We start from the raw sequence: 16,557 nt of genomic DNA on the forward strand, positions 1-16,557 counted from the left end.
CACAGGTGGGATAAGCGACATTGTATGTATGTACCTATTAACGACAATTTTGTAGTCGTCGTGGCCTAACGGATAAGACGTCCGGCGCATTAGTGTTGAGCGATGCACCGGTGTTCGAATCTCAGGCGGGTACCAATTTTTCTAATGAAATACGTACTCGACAAATGTTCACGATTGACTTCCACGGTGAAGGAATAACATCGTGTAATAAAAAAATGAAACCCGCAAAATTATAATTTGCGTAATTACTCATGGTAGGACCTCTTGTGAGTCCGCGCGGGTGAGTACCACCACTCTGCCTATTTCTACCGTAAAGCAGTAATGCGTTTCGGTTTGAAGGGTGGCGCAGCCGTTGTAACTATACTTGAGACCTTAGAACTTATATCTCAAGGTGGGTGGCGCATTTACGTTGTGGATGTCTATGTGCTCCAGTAACCACTTAACACCAGGTGGGCTATGAGCTCGTCCAACCATCTAAGCAATAAAAAAAAATTCTAAAGCAGTTATTGATTGTGTAAACGTCATTATGTGCGCATTAATGTGCTCCTCAGTGACTCAAAAGTTATGTGGGTAGTGAGAAAAAAAGGCGACACGCGAAGTTAAAGTGTGTAATAAAAATTATAAACGATACTCTCGAGAGTTTTTACAAATTTAATTTAATAAATAAGGTTTATTAAGTTTAAAGTGTTGTTATGAATGTTTATGTTGTGTTCGTGAAGTTTGATTTTAAAATGAGGCGATTGAATTAAAAATGAAACCAGACCCGAAGGTAAGTAATGTTTGAATTATAATTTTTTTATGAATTTTTAATGCATAGATATTTTAGATGAGCTAACGTTGAACCGTTGTAAAATTTTTGCCGGATTTTTTAAAACGAGCAACACGAATGTCGACTTATCTATACTAATATATAAATCTACAGTGGTTCTTACGAATGTTCCGTTATAACTAGTGAACCATGCATCTGATTGACTTGAAACTTGGTGTCTGTGTAGAAAATGCATGCACTTAATGGATAGGCTAATATTTATATGAGAGTTTTACTTTATACACCAGTTGCGGGGGCGTTAATGGTGAGAGTCTTTGTGGGGGTGAGAAATAATAATGTTAATTTCAAATGCCCAGCGAAGCGGACGGGTACAGCTAGTTGTATATATAACTGGCTGACCCGGCAGACTTCGTAGTGCCTCAATCGGCAAATAAAAAAACCTAAGCTTTTGTATAAAATAAACTTAAAACAAACAAAAGGAATCCGTCCGTTTTTGACACATCAAAGGAAAAACGAAATTGTTATTTTTATTTAATTCCGAGTGCTTTTTCATATTTAGCTACCTTTTAAACCTTCTCTGGACTTCCAAAAATAATTCAAGATCAAAATTAGTCAAATCGGTCCAGCCATTCTCGAGTTTTAGCGAGACTAACGAACAGCAATTCATTTTTATATATATAGATGACCAACCATCCTTTGTAACGAAATATATGGTTGAATTAAGACGGACAAGGGAGTTGATTAATCTGGGTATGGTTTTAAAAGATAATGCCATTTGCTGATACCTAGTCTCCGATCAAAAAACGCCTTAAAACAACTTAAATTCAAATATACCAGTCACTGAGATATATCCACCCATACTCGGCATTCATTCTCTTGTCTCCAAAGCTACCACTTGAAAGATGCCAATTACTTGCACCTTCGTAAACGGGTCAAGTAGTCAATTAGTGACAGAAACTGATAAGACGCTATTATGCCAACACTAATTAGATACAGCTCTAATGGGTCTAAAGTCATTAGACTATCTAATTAGATGACTGGTAAGTGTTTTGTCAAGCAATACGGTAACGAGTAAATCAGATAACGGTTAATTGACTATTTAGATCATACGACAAATGTGGACAATCTTTTTTTTTTTAATAAAAATTACTGGCTTGGAAACAAAGTCCTTTAAGCCACATCAGTATTTCTGTTTCTTCATCAACTTATGTACGACTTTTATAATAATTAAAATAAAGATTCAATGAAAAATATTTATATATTTTTTTCACACCGCGTTTTCTTTTTGAAGGTTGAACAATGTTTAATCTCTAATTTAAGTAGATTATGCATGTGCCTTTTATTTGTTTGTGTACCGCTATGCATGTCCGACTTCATTACAATTTTCCACAGTTTTTTTGGGACTTTATTAATAGTTCTTTATTCCAAAATAGAAGTGATGAATAGATTAGTACACTGAGTTTCTCGGTGGATTTTCTCAGTGGGTCGCCATTCCGATCCAATCGTAAATTCTGCGAAGTACTGCTCTTGTTAGGGCCAGTGTTAGCAAATTCTCTCAGGTCACTCACCTGTCAGCTATAGTATAGCTGGAATAGCCCCTTAGGCTGCCAATGAATAGGTAGGGGGAAAAAAGGAGAGCAGTTTAAATGAATTAGTCTATTTCATAAAATGTTACAGTCAATGTATCTTTTTTTTTTATTGCTTAGTTGGGTGGACCAGCTCACAACCCACCTGGTGTTAAGTGGTTACTGGAGCCCATAGACATCCACAATGCAAATGCGCCGCCACCCACCCTGAGATACAAGTTCCAAGGTCTCAGTTACAAGAGCTGCCCCACCCTTCAAACCGAAACGCATTACTGCTTCACGGCAGAAATAGGCGGGGTGGTGGTACCTATCCGTGCGGACTCACAAGAGGTCTTACCACCAGTAATTACGCAAATTATAATTTTTGTATCTTCTTCTTCTTATCAGCCCAGAGACGTCCAATGCTGGACATAGGCCAATAATAGTAACTAAAAATGTTGTCACTGACATCATTTTTGGTTCTGATTTCTGAGAGTGCCCAGCGGATGACAATTCTATCTCATGTACATTGACGATTTGAGAAAGCCCAAGATGCTGATTCTAGAGCCTTATAGTTTAAATGTTTCTGTACGTAAAGGAAACGAAATCAGAAAAATTATAATTTGGAAATAGTATTGCTTTTTATTTGACTAAGTATTTTTATCTTTCATAAATCCTTAATTTATCCAGCTTACAAATAATGTCCCGTATTTAAAACCTTAATGCTTCTTCAGGCTTGCTGTGTGATCTGTCAACTTGTTTTCTGCTGTGGCGACTGCCGCCAAAGACACGAAAAGTTCGTGCACGGCTTGACTTACGACTGCCCGATCTGCAGAGGCTCCAACTATCTCTGCAACCCACAAACTTTGACTGAAGATTTCATAAAACATATTTTCCTAGAACATCTTCCCCTATACTGCAAAAAGTGTAACAAGCAATTCAATAGAATGGAAGATCTTATCAATGTCGAAGAATGTACTAGTATATCGGAGTTAATTAAAGAAAACGAAATAAAAGCTAAAGAAATTAACGTCGATGTTAAATTTGATTCGTTATACGAAAGAGTTTTAGATGAAGCTAAAACTAAAGCCAATAGAACAGCAGTTATAACCCCTGTTGTTAGAAAGAAACATATAGTCGATTACGAATCTAGCGAAAGCGACGAAGATAATCTACCGGAAGGTATTGGAACCCCTCACCCGGAAGCAGCTGGTAAAACCCCTAGATTAAAAAGACAAAGGGTGGCTACTCCACATGTTAAGAAGCTGCTTAGTCTGATGAGGCAGAAGGTCGTCGAAGAGTATGAGGAGACGCTAGATGATGGGAATGTTGATGGATCTCCTGTTACTAAAACCACTCCATCGAGGAATGAAAATGAAACAGGTATGTTTACATTTCTCATCTTTAATTTTTCTTTTCGCCTCACTGCTGAATACATGTCTCATGGATTCATCATTCATGGATTTAATGACTACCATAATCGGCTATTGTTTAGCATTACTGATTTAACAACCGATCCGTCAAAATATAATGTATATTATAATATATAATATAAGTGGTTGGTGTCTATGAGCTCCGATTACCACTTAAAATCTGGTGGGTCGAGAGATCGTACATCTATCATAGCAAAAAAAAAAACATATTGAAAGTTTCAATGGTTGTTTAATAAAAATTATCACAATTGCGACTCTTATGCATCACAAAAATCTTGTCAATATCGACGGCAAAAAGCAAACCTGCTGTAACCCACATCAGTCACGATTTTTTTTATTTCATATTTGGAATCAGAAAAAAAAACTCAGTCGAATGGTTCTATTCCCGTGGCTCAACGACGATTAGAAATTTTTGTACAGCAATAGAATTAATCCTATTTTTTCAAAAAGACAACTGGTTACTTGAAGTAAATAACATGAAAAACAGCATTTTCCTAGCATTTGTTATTTACACCAACTTTGCTTTTCCTAATAAAGTAATCATTGTAGTTACAGCACCGTTGTACGCTGGTTAGTGCGGTTTACAGCAAAATTGCATATTATTTTTTAGCAAGGTACCACGTTTACGACATTTAGTTTATAATAAACAATTGATCCTTGTAGTGTACTACAAGAATAACAGCTATGATATTGTAGACAATCGCTAATTACGGCAACATAAACACATAAAAGTTTTTAGATTCCTGTTATCTATGCCATTTTTAATACAATATTACTGTGTTGATTATGTGCGTTTACTGCCATTAAATACCCGCGCTCGCGCTCACTTGGTCGCGGCTTACCGCGTCGCTCAGTCGCTTCGCGGCACCCAGGAAGGTATGTCGTATTTGCTGTTACTGTGTGTCTTCGCGGAATTGGAGTGACTTTAAAAGGTAAGTATTGTTCTTGTTATTATATAATTTAAAAATGTTATGTTAGTTAGTTTCCTACCTACTGCAAAGTAAGTTCGTATAACTATAAACATTAATTGATTTCAGATGTCTAAACGCCGTCTTGATTGGAAAGAATCGCTAAAACCGGATGTTACTGTTGGCAAAAAAAGAGGAAAAATAAACATTTTAAAAGATGAAACCTATAAAAATGAAAATGGTAAATTGACTCTTGTGTCTAGTATTAAGACTAAAAAGACATCCACGCAAACAAATACGATTAGCATGATACGTTACGCACTGTCTCAATGCAAGAACATAAAGACAATTCAAATTAATTATTTGATTCCTGGCCATACCTATATGCCGGTGGATAGTGTTCACGCTACCATTGAGACTAAAATAAGAAAGTGTATCGTTTGGGCACCATCACAATGGCCTACTATAATGGAATTGGCACGTCTGGATCCAGAGCCATACAAAGTTGAAGTACTCAATGGAAAAGATTTCATTGGTTTTGACGTTAACTCTACATTTAATAAAAAACAAAAGCTATCAATTTCAAAACTAAGTATTGCTACCTTCAAGAATCAAGAACCCAACTTGATGTATATTAAAAATTCAATGTTACCTGACGCAGAAACCATAACAATTCCTTTGAGTCCATTAAAAAATACAAATTGTTTGAAGGATATGTTATACCCTACAGCATTAGGAATATCTGCCAAAAAATACAAGGATTTAACGAGTCTAGTCAATAAAAACATAATTCCTTCAAGGTTTGCTGCAGAATACAAAAATTTAAAAGTAAGCATTACTGCAAAGGATTACTTAATGGACACAGATGAAGAAGAAATACAAGAAATAGATAGTGCAAATTGATTTAAAAATTGTTAAACTGATTACATTTTGATTTTATGATATTTTATAATGTTTTTAATTTACCCTAAAATAATTTATTTATTCAACATTTATTGTTCACAAAACATACATAAACTTTTGTTTTTGTTCTTTCCAGATAATTTCCAGATAAATATTTTATTTTGTTCTCACAAAATAAATAAATTTCCATAGTTACAGCGTTATGTTTTACCATCCTTTCAGTATTTCTAGCAGTAACGACAAATGAAATGCATCTAGTTATACACAAGAATATCATTTACTTCAGAATTGACACAGATAATTTATTGGTTTATGTAATTACATCAAATATTCTTTACGCATAAATGTTTGATTTTGAGTCTCCCATACATTTATATGCTTCATTTACAGCAAATTCACGTAACAGACAAAAAGTTGCTATTGTTGTAACCAACACAAACACATAATAAAACTTACTTCTGGTAAAATCTTAGTATTCGGCTTGATAGAAAACAAAAAAATACATTTTGGTTATTAAAATAATACTTCTAAGTTTTATAGTTTAGGAGATTTTTTTTTTTTTTTAAATGAATAATTTTCTTTTGCCTCTGGTGAACATTTTTCATTTTGTGGGTTATAGCAGGTTTGCTTTTTGCCGTCGATATATTCATTCTTCCATTGGAAACTGAAGAGAATACAAACCGACTTTAAGAGTTGACTTTGCATACAGAAATATCTGTTAACCACATTCATTATCAATATCCAACAACAGTAATTGTTATTTCAGAAGAACAAAAGGAGATGACCACACCAACTTCTCATGTACTAAATCTGATGAAATTGGCCCAAACGGTGACCACAAGTACTCCGACACATCCGATCGCTGGTAGTTGGTCACTGTTCAAAGATCCTGGAGCTGATTCACCACTATCTGAAATTGAAAACACAGAGAGTCCTGCACAGAGTATAGGAAATGAGGTTATTGAACTTGTTATCCAGGTATTTTTAGATATTTTAGTCTACGTCAGCAGATGAGTTATCTTGATTAAAGCACATTACAAACCTCAGGCTGAAACCAATACGTTCTATGAGAGTGTTCTGAGGTTTTTTTTTTATTATACCATCACGCATCCTACAATAAAAGAAGAGTCCATTCTCCCATTCTAATTGGAACCACTGCGTTCATCACAGTGTATTTCAACAGAATTTTCGCCATATACCACCTGGCTTTGGAATTATACTTAAATCGGTATTATCGGAGCGCTAGCACGATGTCTTAAAACGAGGTACGAATGTGTCCTCAGCAATGGACAGCAATATTACTGACTAGCGACCCGCCCTCGCTTCGCTTCGAAAACATTAAAACACACATGAAACCAAAAAAAAAAATAAAAAAAAAAATAAAAAAAAGTAGCCTATATTCATCAGGGACAATGTCGGCTTCTAATGGAAAAATATTTTTTCAAATCGGTCCAGTAGTTTCGGAGCCTATTCGAAACAAACAAACAAACAAATCTTTCCTCTTTATAATATTAGTATAGATATCGCAAATATTCATAAGTGATGATAGCCAGTCATAATACCGTAACATAACGTACTTAATATGTTTATATGCTTTTACAAATTCATAATATAAATGCTCCACGACAGACATATTTTATGTCTAAGGTATCCTAGTTGTTTACTTACTGTCCGAATACTTATTATTTATCTATTTTCTATTTCAGCCTTCGAAATCTGAATCTGAATCTGTGCCTCCTAAACTTAAAAGTATTATTGTCACTGGCACTCGATTGAAGCTTGGAAGTCAAGATAGTTCAGAAAAACACGTGACCTTTCAGGATTCCAATAACACTGATGTTTCGAGCAAAACTAAAAAGGTTAAATTTGCTGACGATACGGTTTTTCAACAGGAACCTAAACTAAAGAGGGGTAATTGATCTAAAAAATTGTTTATAAGAACTAAAAATCACCTGAAAGTAGCTCCTGCAGACAATTGTTGTTTTTTTTTATTGCCTTTGTAGGCAGACGAGCGTACGGTCCTCCTGATGGTAAGTGGTTACCGTCGCCCATGGACTTCAGCAATGCCAGGAGCAGAGCCAAGCCGCTGCCTACCGTAAAAGACTAAGAGCTACTGAGAGCTACGGAGGCTATACAATAAATAATAATAATAAATAAATAAATATTTACTAACGATCACGCCACGTTAACTGGTCCCGTGATAAGTTCGTAAAGAACTTGTGTTACAGGTACCAGATAACGGAAATAAATATAAGATTTTTATTATACACATACACATATTTAATATACATCCATAACCCTGGAAAAGACAATTATATTTATCATACAAATATCTTCCCTTGGCGGGATTCGAACCCGCGACCCCCTTGTGTGATGACCATGTCACTTACCACTACACCAGACGGCCGTTCTCTAATCACGAACTCTAAGGGTTTAATATGTTATTATTTCATAATTTTCATAATTTCAGTGTTCCGAAAACCGAAACGCATGTTGACCCCGGGTCCACAAAAACGTTTCTGCTACAACCCACGTTTCCAAGCTCTGATCAATCGTTTCGAGAATCAGGGTTACACTTTAACTAGAACTCCTGTAACCAATAGAGAGAAACCTCAAGAAACTACCCCACCCGTAGGAGAACCTTCAAATTTGCCAGCTAGAGCTATTAATTTCAAAGAAGAGAGTCCGATAATCGATGGAAACTATTCAAGGGATAGTGACGAATCATACAAAACATGTACAGATTCTCCACAGTTGGGCATGAGCACAGCTTTAACGGCATTAACAGCCAACATAGCTGGATCCTTGCAAAACTGCCTGAACAATATTCTTAGAACTTCCGATGACGAAACTGAAATACAATTTAAATTTACCATTACAAAGAAGAAATTTAACCTTAGAAATGTTGCTGAAGCCGATAATGATGATGAGGCTGAGAATTTAGAACCAAATAAAGAAAACATTTGGTCGACTGTCGCCAAAGCAGTGAAAAATGTCTTTTGGGGAGAACAAGGTAATTCCCTTGTTTTATGGGCTCGTTTCATTTCCTAATGGACTGGTATGAGAACTGCATCTTTACACTCATTTAAAATTATGTATTATCATTTAATATTTTAGTGTGGTAATGGATCAATTTATTTTTCATGTTTTTTTTTTTATTACCCCTGTAGGCAGACGAACATACGGCCTACCTGATGGTGAGTGGCTACTGTCGCCCATAGACTTCAGCAATGCCAGGGGCAGAGCCAAGCCGCTGCCTACCGCTTAATACTCTGCACAAGTCTCGTTTGAATAAGGACATGTCATAGCGCTCGGGAAACACCGTGGGGGAGCTCATTCCATAGCCGAATGGTACTTGGCAAAAAATACCTCTGGAAACGCACTGTCGATGAACGCAGTGGTTCCGATGGCGGGAGGTGCGATGATGAAAAGGAGATGAGGGGCTCATATCAAACAATTCCTCAGAGCACTCCCTTTTTATTTTGATTGAGCTTTAAATTTATCGTTAACTTTATATTTGTTGCGCCTTCAACCTAGTCGTGTTTCATTAAAATTCCAACTGTAGATAAACAACTGACAATTTTAGGCACAGCTTTCATTTCATGTATTCATATTCTTTATATAACGTGAGGAAATTCTCACGACAAGAATACAAATTCTTACGGTATTAATCTTATACGTGGTATACAAGGTGAATGAGTCTATTACTGCTGCTTTGGCAGTTGGGAAAGCCTACAATCTAAATTAGACTGGTCGTATGTGATGGTTGCAACATCCAACTGATGTCTAGGATCTAAGGTATCCGCTTAATAATACTACGTGGGTCGTGGGCTTTGTCTATCTAGTATTAATCTAGAAAGAAAAATAGTCACTCTTCTCAATGTGTATAGGCAACTACAAACACAGAAAGAGAAAAAATACACAGAACAGACATTAAAATTTGGTTTAATTAAAAAAAAAAACTGCAAAACCTGCCGTTCTTTTTTGCCGACAAATTGAAGAGTCATGTTGCGTGTATATTTTTATTACGTCACGTGGGAACCCCATGCCTCTGCGGTCGTAATTTAATTGTGTTGGCAAATTAACCGTTTACTACATACATATTTGTAAAATTGACACACCTTCTTACCTTTTTAAATAGTACTTGCACAAATAAGACGTCTTTGTCAATATCTCCGCTTTCGGGATAGGGTTGTCAAAGCTCATTAGGATAATCAAGATAATCTAGAGAAGCGATTTACCTTTTTTTTTATTGATTAGATATATGGACGAGCTCACAGCCCACCTGATGTTAAGTGGTTACTGGAGCCCAAAGACATCTACAACGCAAATGCGCCACCCATCTTGAGATATAAGTTCTAAGGTCTCAGTATAGTTACAACGGCTACCCCACCCTTCGAACCGAAACGCATTACTGCTTCACGAGGCGGGGTGGTGGTACCTACCCGTGCGGACTCCCAAGAGGTCCTACCACCAGTAATTAATAGATTAAAAATAAATTCATAAGAAACTTCGCTTTCTTATCTGCCAATGTAGATTTAGCTCTAGAAAGACTTTGTGAATATTTAACTAAGTCTAATTCCATCGATATTAACAAGAAATTCCTTAAGTAATCAAATTACTTCCTAAATGCTTCAAAATCAACCTTAAATCGTAGTACCACAAAAAAAAACTCCAAAAAGCTTTGTACCCACTTGAGTAAAAATCACAGGTCATTTATTTCTAAAAGGGTCGTTTAGTTGAAAAAGAACTGCTATCAGAGAGCAATGAAATCCTAAACAAATCGGACACAATCCAAAAACTCTGTGGCCATTAAATTTCATATAATCTGGACAAAGGGACTGGCAATTTGATTGCTGCCTAACGTTGTATTTCTGCCAATGTCATGGTTATTGTGAATTGATGAGTTTTTTATTGCTTTTGAAGAGAGCCGGTAGGGTTTCCTCCAAGTGCGTTACATAAAATCTTAAAGAAATAACTTTGTATAATATGATTTTGATAACGTGTTTCAAGTAGGTATCGTAAAACTGTTTCTACAAGCTTAACTTATTAAATCATCACTGATACAACTTAGATTACACAAAGTCATGTATATTGTATTAGTTTGAAGAAACTAGTGGATTAACAATACTTTTTTGCCAATCGAATAAATAATTAAAAAATTTTTATAAGCGTTACAAAAGTTTTATCGTGGGTCATGACCAAACAAATGCTAAAAATGACTAGGATCTATTGTGACCCCGAAGGTTCAGGTATACTACCATTTTGCCTGTTTTTGCTGCGAAACAGTAATGCTTTTGAAGAGACAATCCTGTTACAATACAGTTGTGACTTCCATAGCCTTCAATAGCTCCTACTGTCCCCCCTTATCCTGTGCAGCATTCAATATGTGTTTCTATATCAATTACTTCGGTAACTGTTTTTCACCAAGTAAGCGGTGATATTCTATATACGCGGCGCACAGAAGTAACTATGTAAGTAGATTTATCTCTTCGATCTTCTTACTAAGGCCCCGGAATATCTAGAGTAGACTTTGGGAAAGACGAATCCGAAGATACTGTATGGATCTAATTTTTTTTTATTACTTAGGTGGGTGGACTAGTTCACAGCCCACCTGGTGCTAAGTGGTTACTGGAGCCCATAGACATCAGACGTAGATGCGCCACCCACCTTGAGATATAAGTTCTAAGGTCTCAATTATAGTTACAACGGCTGCCCCACCCTTCAAACCGAAACGCATTACTGCTTCACGGCAGAAATAGGCAGTGTGGTGATACCTACCCGCGCGGACTCACTAGAGGTCCTACCACCAGTAAAGTATTTCTAAGAGACCTAAAAGTTTAAAACACACATTACTAAACAAAAGAAGGCAAAGTTAGGCTATCCAGGCGCTTAGTAACAGAAATCGACATAACTACTCCAGTGCGCCGCGTAGGTCACCGGTGACCTACGCGGCAGTCAACGTGTTAATCCAAAAAAAAAAGATTGGGAAGGACGGTATTTTTATTGGTCACTAGCTGACCCGGCAGAATTCGTTGTGACTCAATCGATAAATAAAAGACCTAAACTTTTGTATAAAATAAACTAAAAACAAACAAAAGAAATCCGTTCGTAGGGGGACACATCAAAGGAAAAATAAAATTGTTATTTTTATTTAATTCCGAGCATTTACATATTTATCTACCTTTTAAACATTCTCTGGAATTCCACAAATAATTCAAGATCAAAATTAGCCAAATCGGTTCAGCCGTTCTCGAGTTTTAGCGAGACTAACGAACAGCAATTCAATTTTATATTATTGGCCATTTTTATCTTTAAACTTAGTAACTTAGATTAAGGGTATGTCAACAACAAAATAACAAAACAAAGAATACACTGAGCGGTGTGATTCGCTGATGGACCGTAGCCTATTTAAATTCTCTCCAAAGCTACTGAAGATTCCGGCCAAGTACATATTAAGGTGGGCAGCAATATTGAACCAACTATGCGTTAAATTAATAAAAGTCAGCTCAAAGACAAGCCAACTTCAATATTATAACTCCACGTAGAATTTTTCCCCTAAATAATTTTGCAAGAAATGTAATATTTCTTAATATATTTCTTGGCATCTTAATTTAATTACATTAAATTAATATTAAAGCTTCCAGTGCTTGAAGAAAGATATTGCATTGTTTTTATACGTTTTTAAATACTGAATCTCGACTAAAAATATGAGAATTGTTGAATGTACAGTTGTGTTTCTATGACTACGCTAGATTTAATATTTCTTTGAGAACGCGAATTCCTGAGCGCTTAAACTAATCTGTTTTTATTGAAGCTAATAAAAAAGCACAATGATGGTCCCTCACTCTTCCTCTACCAATACATCCACGGAGCTTCGCAAGTTTATTTGAAATTTCCGTTTCCGGGTGTCCGGATCAGGATGTATTAACATTTTTGTCACCAAAAACTCACGGAAAGTTAAATATGAAGGAAAAAATGAATAAACGCAAAAAAAAAAATGAATCTCAGTATAACTTTATATGGTGGTCTTTTTGTCAATGACATTATGTAGAAAAATAGATTTCATTATAAAAATGTGTAGTAGGACCTCTATTATCTAGACCTCAAATTATATCCAATTGTATTATATTTATATAGTTTTCATTTTACTTTGGTATTAAGAAGTTTTCAGACTACGCTATAATATAATAGCATATAGTATATAGTTCATAGCACAACAATATCCCACACCATGCATTGTTATGGACATTGGTGGTAGAACCTCTTGTGAGTCCGCGCGGGTAGGTACCACCACCCCGCCTATTTCTGCCGTGAAGCAGTAATGTGTTCCGGTTTGACGGGTGGGGTAGCCGTTGGAACTATACCTGAGAACTTAGAACTTATATCTCAAGATGAGTGGCGCATTTACGCTGTAAATATTTATGGGCTCCAGTAACCACTTAACACCAGGTGGGCTAGGTGGGCTACGTGTAAGCACGTCCACCCATCTAAGCAATAAAAAAAAGCTTTAAGCTTTGGTACTTATTTTTGCCCAAAGTCTACCAAAATCTTGGCTACTTTGAACACCAATTACCCTTGCACACCCTTGAAACAGAGCAGAGAGTACAGTAAGGCCCTACAACAAGTATTACTTCTACCAATTATACTTTTTCCCTTGAATTACCTATAAACCAGGATGTTAGTTTTTTATTTGTTACAAGAAAAATACCTTAAATTTCCCTCTTTCCTCATCATAAAACTTTTTAGCTCTTGAACAGCAATCTTTTATGCCAAAACTTTTATGTCCTGACGTGAATATTAATAGCATAGGGGCTCGCGTTTACCGTTTCAAAAAATCAGCCACTTTATACTAAGTTCAGGCGATAGGCAGAATCTTTTATTTTCAAAATGAAAATTTGATGCTGGAAATATATTAACTTCCAAAAGTTTGAAATGTATGAGAAAAGTTTTTTTAAGGTTTACTTTAGATTTTGACCGTATAATTTTGTACGGAAAAAAATATCTTGTCTTTCTTTATGTAAACCATTGATTTATCGTTCTATTTCGTTCCTGTCTGAGATAGTTTTTGTTTCAATGCCATTGAGGCTTAAATAAGTTTCATTATTCAAGATTCTTGCACAGATTTATAACAACATAACTCTAAATCCATTATCTTTTATTCTTGTTGATGAATCATGATAAATTTATGTTACGTATAGACATTGTAATCCAAGCGGCATCTTAATTTTACTTTAAACTTGGCTGCCGTATCTATTTTAGACAGCGGCTTGGCTCTGCCCCTGGCATTGCTGACGTCCATGGGCGACGGTAACCACTCACCATCAGGTGGGCCGTAGGCTCGGCTGCCTACAAGGGCAATAAAAATAAGAAACTACTAATACAATACCTTTCTTTCTTGAGCCACTCTGTTCCATGTGACTCCTGCCTGAAAAGGTTGGAGGAGGCCTTTGCCGACTGGCAAACAGATCTAGGAAAGATAACCAAGCAACAAATATTAGTTTAAATTTATTCATATCTATTAAGTTTTAGATTTTAATGCTAGATTTTACATAAGTTTAAAAATTCATTGTACTAAGAGATCTGAATAAAAGGCTATATTATTATTATCATTATAATACAATACCATTCTTTCAGCATCAACAACCCCATACAAGTCCGAATCGTCAATGGACTCTTCCTCGTCCAAACGTAAGTGCCAGGACATGACCGATCCTGACACCAGCCCTCTGAACCACAAGAAGCATAAGTACGAAGGCCGGATTAGAGGTAGACCTCCATTGAGGAGTAAATTCGGAGTATCAAGCTTAAGAAGCTCCCATTCTGCTGAACAGCATTCTATGATGAAGGAAGTATCTTTTAACCAGGACGATGCGATGAACTTGAGCTTTTGAGACTTGAGAGATATATTTCTCTCACGACACTCAGATTATGATATCAGACCAAACTATGAGCGATATCGGTCCATTCGTCATCAAATCAACTACAAATCTCTATAAATAAAAGTTCAGGACATACGAACAAAGTTTACCTAGGTCGATTTTATCTAACGATAATATATTTCATTTATCTGACCAAATTACATATCAGTAGTTGCTGAGCTAATCAGCGGCATGTACCTAAAATAATAGGATTTTTTGGTTTCTCATAACTTAAAAGAAAATTGAAAAGCAGACAAAATAAATGATGCAGTAAAGTATTAGATTTGAGAATCACATCATTAAAAAAACGTCAAGTTAAAAATAAAATCTGACTTTCCGAACTATTGAAAGAATTATAGATAAGAATAAAGCAATATTACGAATTTTCGATGAGAAAATATTTCAGATGTTTCACCGAGAGACATCAATCCAATTTTTATTGTTTTCAAGAAAACGTTACCTAATCTTAAATTTAATATGGGAGTAAATTTAGAAATTATTAATGAATTACTAAAACGGAGACCTTACGAGATTGGTGCGCAGTCGATTCAATTAAAATAAAAAATGTGTGCGTGTACTAGTGTACACACGTAAGAAGTGAAACTTGTTTATGGCCTTATTTTTCGAAAAATGATCTACATGCAACTTTCTAGAAATTGGTTAAATAAAGTTAAATTAGATAAAGTTTAAACAAAAGGATTTTATTATCATAGACATGAATACAAAAAAGTTAAATTAGATAAAGTTTAAACAAAAGGATTTTATTATCATAGACATGAATACAAAACAGATGGCGCGTAACGGAAAAAAGTGACGCGTAACCGAAAAATGTGACGGTAAATTTTTTTCCAACGCCGATAAGGAAGTTTCACTTCAAAAAAATGTGTGCGTGTACTAGTGTACACACGTAAGAAGTGAAACTTCTTTATGGCCTTATTTTTCGAAAAATGGTCTACATGCAACTTTCTAGAAATTGGTTAAATAAAGTTAAATTAGATAAAGTTTAAACAAAAGGATTTTATTATCATAGACATGAATACAAAAAAGTTAAATTAGATAAAGTTTAAACAAAAGGATTTTATTATCATAGACATGAATACAAAAAAGATGGCGCGTAACGGAAAAATGTGACGCGTAACCGAAAAATGTGACGGTAAATTTTTTTCCAACGCCGATAAAGAAGTTTCACTTCAACAAATATAAATGAATATTCCGAATTGTGACGTCACTATCAGCTCAATCCAACGAGCGAAAGAGAAGGAGATATATTTCGAGACGAAGCCCTGATTAACTAATTTTTCTTTCGTTTCTTATGACCAATTGCGATGTAGTTTCGTCAAACCGATTTTAGTTTTTAAATCATGTTTTACTTTATTAATTTAACAAAAAAATAATAAAAAAAATTGTGTCTGTGGAAAATGAAGTAAGCATTTCTATTTTCGCAAAAAGTTTTAAGTTAAAAAGTTTGATGTCGTCTACAATATGTATTTAAGTGATTAATGGAGAAATTAAGAGATATTAAAACATTGAGATCGAATAGATGTAGTGTAGATTTACAATAAAACGAAGTTGTGTAATAGCATTGATAATATAAAATTATTATGATAAATGAAATTATGTAAAAATAAAACTATACCATTTAAGAATTCCGTTTATCATTTCCTAAACTAATAATTTTTAACTTTGATTCAAAATCAATATTTTAATTGTTTGCACTAGTTTTTATGACAATACTAGAAATTCGACTATAATTAAATGAAATTATAAGTTTGTACACTACGTATTATGATTCTATTGTCAAAGAACATTATACTTCTTTATTTACAGATTTCGCTAAGACTACACTTTAGACAAACACCTTTAATATCTACTGTAACAATACTTTTGACCATAGACTATAAGCAATAAGAAAAGTTTGACCATAAACAAAACATTATGCATGCGTGTGTGTGCCAAATACATGTAAGTGTGTGTAATGTTTTTATTTATTAATTTAACGTATTTTTAATTCATACTTTAAAAAAATATTAACATTCTGCAGTCCTTCTCTATATACTC

At 35.0% G+C, this 16,557-nt stretch overlaps 1 protein-coding gene and 1 long non-coding RNA gene across 2 annotated transcripts; both read left to right on the forward strand.

Annotated features, from left to right (window-relative positions):
• The first annotated feature begins 564 nt into the window (after positions 1–564).
• On the forward strand, positions 565–14,741 carry LOC101736974 (uncharacterized). The gene is made up of 6 exons (XM_021347833.3): positions 565–769; positions 3,069–3,717; positions 6,345–6,535; positions 7,285–7,489; positions 8,049–8,591; positions 14,216–14,741. Exons 1-6 carry the CDS (start codon positions 752–754, stop codon positions 14,470–14,472), a joined length of 1,863 nt encoding a protein of 620 aa, XP_021203508.1. The 5' UTR covers positions 565–751; the 3' UTR covers positions 14,473–14,741.
• On the forward strand, positions 4,592–5,915 carry LOC110385151 (uncharacterized). The gene is made up of 2 exons (XR_009975489.1): positions 4,592–4,699; positions 4,805–5,915. It is a non-coding gene; the product is annotated as an uncharacterized LOC110385151 (long non-coding RNA).
• Positions 14,742–16,557: the final 1,816 nt, after the last annotated feature.

The sequence above is a fragment of the Bombyx mori genome, chromosome 18 (genome assembly GCF_030269925.1).
Source record: "Bombyx mori chromosome 18, ASM3026992v2".
NCBI lineage: Eukaryota > Metazoa > Arthropoda > Insecta > Lepidoptera > Bombycidae > Bombyx > Bombyx mori.

Bases quoted from the DNA above. Each gene is read 5' to 3' on its own strand.
- LOC101736974 (XM_021347833.3), top strand. The intron at 3,718-6,344 runs GTATGTTTACAT...TTGTTATTTCAG, and splicing joins GAGGAATGAAAATGAAACAG to AAGAACAAAAGGAGATGACC. The intron at 8,592-14,215 runs GTAATTCCCTTG...CCATTCTTTCAG, and splicing joins TGTCTTTTGGGGAGAACAAG to CATCAACAACCCCATACAAG.